At 43.2% G+C, this 9,460-nt stretch overlaps 1 protein-coding gene across 1 annotated transcript in view; it reads left to right on the forward strand.

Moving 5' to 3' along the window:
* SRBD1 (S1 RNA binding domain 1) overlaps positions 1-8,809 on the forward strand; it is a 173,973-nt gene extending 165,164 nt beyond the window's left edge. The window contains exons 20-21 of the mRNA XM_081903824.1: positions 2,324-2,508; positions 6,834-8,809. Coding sequence (XP_081759950.1) covers positions 2,324-2,508; positions 6,834-7,123 — 475 coding nt within the window. The 3' untranslated portion in view covers positions 7,124-8,809. The remainder of the gene's footprint in view (positions 1-2,323; positions 2,509-6,833) is intronic.
* The last annotated feature ends 651 nt before the right edge of the window (positions 8,810-9,460 follow it).

Here is a 9,460-nt window from a genome sequence, read left to right on the forward strand (position 1 = left end):
TATATATTTCAGACCTTCTCTCCATTAATTTGCATTTACATATTGAATGTTGGTCGTAATTTTAGTTGGCATTTTCTTAAAGAGGGGAAGAGAAAGAGGGTTTGCTGCATTTATCTACTGAAATACATATATGTTTATTTTTCCTTTGTTAACTTTTGTGTATATGTTTACTTTTTTGTCCAAAGCTTAGTGCATGTTCATTTACAGCTAACTTTAAATACTAATCAATGCAGGGGTTTTTAAAAAATAAATAAATACCCCTAAAATATGTTGGTGTTGATACAAGTGGTCAATAAACAGTTAATTGCAATTTGTCGTTAGCAAGCACCTCCTCAGTTATTACAGACACAAATAAAAGGCAATACTTGGAGAAGGGTTGATTATTTATTGTAGGCCCTATAGCATGCTTTCCAAATATAGCCAACTGGAAGTTGTTGTTCAATATGTGTGTTAAACATTTTAAAAAAACCAAAATTCAAAACCAACAAAGCATCATTAGATAAACATACAAACTATCACAGGCATCCTAACATTGTCAAGTTCCAATATACCCATCCCTCCTGCTTCCCATATATCAGAATAAATATCTAGTATTTCGACAGTTGTCCATTAACAATCTAGTGTTGAATGTAGTGTGCCAGTGTGTTTCGTTCAGTCCAACACAAGCCAAATGGAGTTAGGGAGACGAGGAAGTTGCTTGTGACAAAGTCTGTTTTTCTTCCTTTCTTTTAACATCCAATACCCATTTATTCTGGCTCCATTTTCTGTGACCTTGCAGTAAATTTGAGGACGTTTTTCTACACGCAAAAGCATTTCACTTTGTTCTTAGCAATGACATTTAAAAATAGAGATGGTCAATATGCATTACGGCTGAGATGGAGCTGTCTGTTTAATATTGATTTCTGTTCCAAGTGCCCTCCAAGCACGTTTATTTGGGTGAAAATGATCTATGAAATATGTAACCAGATTAAACAGCCTCTCTTTTAGGGGGGGGGGAATACATCTGTAATCACTAAGGACACTGTTGACATGGAAATGAGTGCTTTCCCTTGACTGAACAAGGCTCTATGAGGGAGCAAGAAAATGACATTGTTTCTTTGAAGATAGCTTTTCATTTATAATTATGGGGTGAACAGGAAGTTGTTAAGATGTTGCTAGAATTCTCATAGTCTTGCAAGCTGTTAATGTTGAAAATGTATGCATAGATATATAGGGTTGTATCCAGTGCTGCAGTTCTGTTCAAGCAAGAGACTTTCCCATCCTCTTCTGCTGTGGGATACACCCTCAAAATCTGGGATTCTTATGGTCTTGCAAAGTGCTAATGAGATACGATGTATAGGGTTTGCTCCAGAGGCACCAGGTTTGGGGAAGTCTGGTACACTGAATCTTCCTGCGTCATTCTGACCCAATCAATGCTCTCCTTCCCACCTAAGCAAAAACTGGTTGGGGTTTTCTTAAATTAAATTCCCCTCCCCACTTTTCCAGTTTACAGCACAGCAGAGTGGATTTTTGTCATGGCAAAAGAGGCCCTAAATCCATGCTTTTTTCCTCAGTTAGCTGTATGTAGGAATAGGCATTCCAGGTCCTGTAAAAAGCAGGCTTGGAGTCACCACCTGTCAGCTTATAGGATGTTACTTCATGTCTGCCGATCAGCACAGGGCCGGCCCACCCATGAGGCGCAAGGTGAGGTGACTGCCTCAGGCGGCAAGATCCACAGGGGCAGCAGATCTGGCTTCTAAGCAATCACCAATGATGGTGATGATGATGATGCCTCAGTGGTAGCAACAGCACGCTCCTTGGAGGCAGGATCTGTCATCTCCTCAGCAGCAGCCCCTTCCCCATGCTGCATCTACAGCAGCCTCTTGGCGAATAGGAGGCACTGCTGGTCTCTTCGCACCCTTGTTCACAATGAAGTTCTTAATTTCCCCCTTTTTCCTGATGTAGATCTTCGCTCACCCCTTCTTTCCTGGCGGCCATTTTGTGGTTCATGTCAGGTGCATCTTGGGCCGGCCCTGGGTCAATAGCACTTCAAAACACGGGCAGGGCTCTGTGGTACTTTGAAGTCCCAGTGATCATCACTGTGTTGGGTGATAGGCAGGTGGTCAGCTTGTCCACCCAGAGGTGCACCTAGGGGAGTATGACCAATGTGGTCGCACTGGGTGTGGAGTTTTTGGGGCACCACAAATATGACATCCAAATTGAGAGGGGGGGGTTGAATATATTTCTATGCACCCCAGGCTTGAAACATTATGAACTTCAAAAAGTTTCTAATCTATAGAATATTTTGCTTTGCTTTCCGTTATTTTTAATGTTTACGTATAAGGTTTTTAACGCTCATTGGAGGAAGCCTCAGCGATATTGGAAAGTCAGCCATGCAGCAAAATGTGGATGTGATAATTAAAAATGAAGGGCTGGAAGGAACTGCAAAAAAGTTGAATACAACGGGGCAAACACTGCAAATAATAATCGATGGGCTAACTCAACCTGAAGGCTTTGACATCCGACAAGGTAAGAGATTTGAAGGCATCTGCCGTTTCCCGTTTTGTCTGCTTGTGTTCTTATTTATTAAGCCAGCGTCGTGTTTAGATGGATGGATGGAGCAGACAACTCCCCTTAAGTTGTCCGGGGCAAGAAAGCATTGTGTTACTCTGTGGGTTGGGTAGCATGTGTTAGTTTTGTAATTAAGAAATTTGAATCCTGCCTCTAAATCATGGTCCTTGAAGGCCCTAGGAGGACAGACCTATAGGTCTTCATGAATCAGAGTTGCTTTAGTATGCTTCCACACAGGATGAGTTTATCGATCCCTAACCTGCTTGGGCCAGCTCTAGTGGTCCAACCTTCTTTGAAGATGGATTGTAAATCTTCTCCCTTTTCCCCTGCTTGAATAATGCAGAAAACGTGAGACTGAGAAGCAAGTGATTTGTGCTGTGCTCAAATGTAACGTTCTGTTTTTGTGGGCAGGCTGGGCTGCATGTTTCCTGAAGGTTAGGAGCTTAGATCTTTCCTACAATGGAAAGCTATCTGTTTAGGAAATAAAGAGTGAAGCATGCACTCTGAAGAACAGGGAAACAGTGGGTTGGATCCATGAAAAGACCACTGTCCCCCCCCCCGAATACTCTGGGGACTTTGTGGTGCAGCCTGGGAGGTAGTATTGAGAGCTGATGGGGAAAGGAGGAATCAGTGAAAATTGTCTTCCTCCTGCCTCTGGTAGGGTGTCCCATGAGTTAAACTCTGCTCACAGGAAGTCTGGATCCAACCCAGTGAAACTGGTAAAACTTTTTTAATTAAAAAAACCCACATACCCAATTTCTGTCTGTCATTCCCCCCACCGTGCACCTCAGAAAAATAGCAAACCCACCAAACTCCCTTATAATGGGACTCCTGTTGCCACGGTATATATTTAGGCACCAATAACACAGTTCAGAAGCAATTGTGCATAATTATGTAAAAGCCATATATTTTTAAAACACTCAATTATCTGCTTAGCCGAACATAAGAAAGTAAAAACGTTTTGGGTTGCCAGCATGAGTGAAGAGAACTAATAAAACTAATGGGGAATAAAGCATATGGTCTTGCAGCCTATGTTTTAATTAGGCAATGGACTGAGCAAAACTACAACCTTTTTCATGTGCAAATGTTTAACAGCTGATCATATATTTGGAGCAAATCAGGGGTAGGGGATGCAGTGGCTCTCGGACGTGCCAGGAATAGCTTTTTGTTGTTTTTTAAGAGCAGTTTGTAAAATATATATAAGTGGCTGCCTAAGCCCATCTCCGCTACAACCATTAAACACTATTTACTTAGGGTTTAGGGGTTTTGTTATTTTTATTTTGGGGGGAGAAAAACACTGGAAAGTGCCTGCACTGCATAGTGTAATATTGCAAGAAGCTTAACTGTTTGGGAGTTGAGTAATTAAGCTCATTCCTTCGCTGGAAACTTTGATGTCATGCAGTCTACAGCTACCCTTGACTATATAGGGTCTCCTTGCCCGCCTTTCTTCCACAAAGCTTTCCAAAAATATTAGAAACATTCCCACTGATTTCAGGTGATGCCACCACCTTGTATTTGAAAATAAATACATGTTTTGTGCATCACTTTTGATTCCAAGACTTAGGATTTGAGTTGTTTTTTTTTCTGCTGGGAAATTTGAACATGTCCCTGCTAAACCCACAGTGACAGTGTGTTGGGAGATGCATAAAATTGTGGTCTAAAAATAACAAGCACTTGGTGAAACTGAACAAAGGGAGTCTCAAGCGAAGTTCTGCATTTCCTCAAAGTAGCATACAGTTGGAACCGTGAAATCACACGATATACAATTCTCGGGATTGTACTGTTTGGGAAAAGAAAGAGAAATACCCTTCTTGCAGAAGGGAGAGGGCTTGGTTGGAATCCCATCGTGCATGAATTAGGCCCCCATGTCAAGGGAGGTTTTGAAATATGACACCCTAATCCTGGAGTCTGAAATTGTACCCTTGTACCATGTGACTTGGGACGCGGGTGGGGCTGTGCGTTAAACCACAGAGCCTAGGACTTGCTGATCACAAGGTTGGCAGTTTGAATCCCCGCGACAGGGTGAGCTCCTGTTGCTCGGTCCCTGCTCCTGCCAACCTAGCAGTTCGAAAGCATGTCAAAAGTGCAAGTAGATAAATAGGTACCACCCCAGCGGGAAGGTAAATGGCATTTCCGTGTGCTGCTCTGGTTCGCCAGAAGCAGCTTAGTCATTCTGGCCACATGACCCGGAAGCTGTAAGCCGGCTCCCTTGGCCAATAAAGCGAGATGAACACCGCAACCCCAGAGTTGGTCACGACTGGACCTAATGGTCAGGGGTCCCTTTACCTTTACCATGTGACTTATCTGAATGTGCAGATTAATGTGTGCCTAAGTCTCCAAATGTGATTCTGAAATACCATTTGCACTGAAGAGCAACACCTTAAAAACACAGTTTTATTGTGCTGTACAGGCGGGTCCTGCGACAGAACGTTGCACGGTTTAGCATCCCAGTCACCTGTGCCCAGTTCCAGAATACTCTATTCCATCCATTTCCCTCCCCAACTTTCAAGAGTCAGCAGTCCAAGCCCTCTGAGCATTCTCTGCCCTTATTTCGGGGGGGGGGGTCATCTTAGATGGAGTTATAGTCCAACACTGAGAGGACCCTAGGTTGGGATAAAGCAATCTTACTACTTTAGAACTAGGGAGACCTTATTCTGGATTCTGCCACGCTTATTTATGATCTCCAGCAGTGAATTATTCTGGGAAGCTCTGTTTGCTGCCCCCTCTGTTAAGTTGCAACATATAACATAGCTGTAGCTTTTAATTAGTTATGTGTTAACTACCACAATAGTCTTTTGGCTCGGCAATCGAGTAAAGCTTTTTTTCCTAATGAGGCTGGATAGCGTCTTGAGGACCAAGAAAGTCTGGGTTATATTTTACATGGCTGACTTTAAAATGTCTGGGCTTCAAAAAAACAACCCATCACCACCATTCTTTTTTTACACAATCCATAAAACAGTAATATTCATCAGGTATTCATTCATTATACAGAAATCACTCTTGTGTCAGAGGGTAATATTCTGTTTCTTTTGGAATCATATGGAGCTGTTTCGTCTCCGATTGTGTCACCTCTAGCCCTGCTTTCCAGTATTTTTACATTGGGTGTTGCCATCCTAGCACATTCTAAACCTATGCCAATACTTGAACGAGCCCTTTTGGCTATCTGTTGTGCATTCCCATTGTCTTTTATAATAATGTTTCTTAAACCGAAGGACTTGATGCTACAATTCCCCATTCACTAAAGCAACAGGATTTGCTGTTTTGTCCAGGGCTTTAATATGTGTGCTGCGGCTAATAAAATCCCCATGTATATATATCAAAAAGTTAATAGGTGTTGAATGAAGCTTACTCCCTAGGAGGTTTGTTGAGGACTGCAACCCTAAGGAACCTTCTGTTTTGGAGATATACAGACTGTGGAGCCATGGCGGCAGCCAACCAGCTCTGAATTTTGGGGGGTATGAATAGGTGTGTGTTCCATTGGTTTATAATGTCACCAGAGTGCTTTAGGTGAACTGCCTGTTTATGTAGACCACAAGCACTGAAATATAATTATAATTATAATTATGATTATACAGCTGTATTATGAGCCATCTATAAGCAGGAGTGTGTGTATATACACACACACATACTTGAACAAACAAGAGCTGTATGCCTGGACGACCAAACTGCACCCCTGTTTTTTCCAAGTTCCAGATAGTTTTTTGATGCTAGCTTTAACATATAACGTGAACCACTTTGAGCACCAAATACAACTTTTAGCAAAACAATAGTCTGCTGTAGTTTTGTCTCAAACCGCACCACTCACACTGCCCTAAACTCACCCCTGAAACCACCCCAGGGTGCCTATTATTCACAACAGAAGGAAATCTTCTTTTGGTATGGTGGCTTGCCTCTCATTGCAAGTAACAGACATGAGAGGTGGTGACTCCAGTCTGGAGCATGGTGGGGCAAAAGGTTACAAAAAGAATTAATTCCATTTCATGGTACCGGTCAGCTCACCCTGTCCTGCTGACTAGTAACTTAAAAACAAAACACCCCACCAAGTTCAAGTACAGATTGCCTAAGAAACATTGCCCTTAACAGAGATGCTGAGTATATTTTCTAATTCTGTCAGAAGCTGCTCAGAGTGGCTGGGGTAGCCTAGTCAGGTGGGTGGCATATGAATAATAAAATTATTGTGATCATCATCATCATCATCATCAAGCACATGGCCATCTGCAGATTGCCCATCATGTACCTTACCTGAATAACTTTTTTAAAAATGTTTCCTCTTTACGTCACAGATTTTGATAAACCTGATTTCAAGAGAAGCATTGTTTGTCTTGAAGACTTAAAAGTTGGAACTGTCCTGACGGGGAGAGTTGTGAATGCTACTCTCTTTGGAGTCTTTGTTGACATCGGCGTTGGCAGAGCAGGATTGATTCCCATTCGGAACATAACCGAAGACAAGCTTTCCAAAGAAAAGAAAAGGAGGAGTCTTGGCCTGGGCCCGGGAGAAAAAGTTGAAGTCAGAGTACGTGAAATTGACATTCCACGATCCAGAATAACACTGGACCTTATACGTGTATTATGAGCAGTTTGTTGGCACTTTTCAAGGGCTACCATCTTATCACGACGAGCAGAGCGCAGCTGAAAAACGAGGACCAATTCAGGCTGCCGGCAGCCTAGACTGCGTTGGGGAGTCTAGAAGCTCAGAATCTGGCCAGAAATTTGCACAGAGACTCCCGACTGTATGAAACAATGCTATGATTTGTGGCAGGGTTGAGCAACCTGTGGCCCTCCAGATGTGGTTAGACTCCATCTCAGCCGGCACGGGCAGCGGCCAGAGATGATGGGAATTGTAGTTCGACATCTGGAGGGCCATCCCTGATTCATTATGTGGGAGGCTATATATGTGGCTACTGCAGTTTGTACGAGCCAGTAAAAAATTGTGAAAAATCCAAATGGGTGGGGGGAGAACCTCCCATGGGGGGGCAATGGTTCCTCCCAGCCCTGGCCAAGATGCAAACTCACTGGGGGCCTTTGAATTCCAAGACATGATTCTATGGGGGCCCACTAAATGTCTGAAGTGAGTCTTAGTTTCTCCAGCAGAGGAAAAATTACTAAATCTAGCCATTTAATACTGCCAGCTCATGTTTAGATGCAGAAATTCTTGATTTCTAATGGTTTCATCTACCTTTCCTGTACTTGCATGTCTTTCCTTTCAGAGGCGGACAGAAATACAATGCTGGAACAATTGAACAAGCCGTAGATCAGGCTTCCTCAAACTCAGCCCTCCAGATATTTTTGGCCTACAACTCCCATGATCCCTAGCTAGCAGGACCAGTGGTCAGGGATGATGGGAATTGTAGTCTCAAAACATCTGGAGGGCTGAGTCTGAGCAAGCCTGCCTTAGATGTATGGAATGTATTGAGCTCCAGAAACTGGTTGGCAGGTCCCATTTTCCCACTTGGCAATTCTATTAGGAAGGCTTATTAAGTCTCCCTCCCCATCGCCCACACTTTTCTGCTCCTCAAGCCAACGTCACTTTTCTACTCGTAACCAAAAGGCATGTCGGAAGCCATCCTAGCTCTCATCCACGGTATCATGTGACACGACAATGACATCGTGTGATTGGCAGGGGGTTATCCTGCCCACCTGTCAAATTTGGCCCACACGGCTGATCCTGATAAAAGATTAGTTCCATGGAGCCAAAAAGGTTCCACACCCCGATATAAACACATGAAGTAGTACAACCCTGGCAGAGGTTTATTCCTGGGTAGGTTGCCTTGGTGGCTTCAGAGTGAGCACTTGCTCTCTAGACTTGAACAAAAACCTATTAAACTTGGGATTCCTCCTGTAAGTAAGGTGAATCCTAAAATAAATGTACGCTCCAAGCAACAGCTTGCTTGGTTTGTTGCAGATTAAATTGCTATCTTATGTCCAGCTTCAAAAAAGAATGTTTCCTGGATCTGTTTCTAAGATGTCAAGGGGTGGGTGGTTGCTAGTTTAAAATTTTTTAAAAAGAAGTTATGCGAAAGGAAGGTTGTCTAAATCCAGGATAATTGTAAGAACTGCAGTGCCAACCTATTGAAATGGGATTTGTAATCAACAAATGCAGATTTTTTTTGGTATATATTTTTAGCTGCAGGATATAATAATTATTTTTTAATTTACTTTGTTGACAAACAACATGGAAATGTTTTCATCGAGACGAGAAACTTTGTCCAATGATGTCTTTTGAAAAACTTTTTATTAAAAAAAAATAAACTTTATTCTTTGCTTGAGTGTTTCCCTCCATCTGTTTCAGCAATTTGTTTGTTTCATTTATATAGCACATTTTTCTTCCGAGGAGCTCAACCTGGCGTGTACTTGGCTCTCCCCCCCCCCCCATTTCATCCTCACAAGAGCCCTATGAAGTAGGTAAGGCTGAGACATGGCGACTGACCAAGTCACCAGTGAGCATCATAGCTGAATTTGAAGCCTGGTCTCCCAGGTCCTAGTCCAACGCTCTAACCATTGCAGCATCTCTAGATGGCCAGCTTTGCCAGATGGCTATGTTGAGAAGGCTGCCTGCAGGTGCTTTCAGAAGGCACAGCCTACTTATCAGACGAGACAGCCAAATAATCAATAAGCCTTTCATTCATGCAAGCTCATCAAAAGGCACTGCTTAACTCCTGTACATAACACATGCACACACCTCTGTGGCTTTAAAGGTAAAGGTAAAGGTACCCCTGCCCGTACGGGCCAGTCTTGACAGACTCTGGGGTTGTGCGCCCATCTCACTTAAGAGGCCAGGGGCCAGCGCTGTCCGGAGACACTTCCGGGTCACGTGGCCAGCGTGACATCGCTGCTCTGGAGAGCCAGAGCCGCACACGGAAACGCCGTTTACCTTCCCGCTGGTAAGCGGTCCCTATTTATCTACTTGCAC

The sequence above is a fragment of the Podarcis melisellensis genome, assembly GCF_964234715.1.
Source record: "Podarcis melisellensis genome assembly, chromosome: 3".
In the NCBI taxonomy this organism is placed as follows: domain Eukaryota; kingdom Metazoa; phylum Chordata; class Lepidosauria; order Squamata; family Lacertidae; genus Podarcis; species Podarcis melisellensis.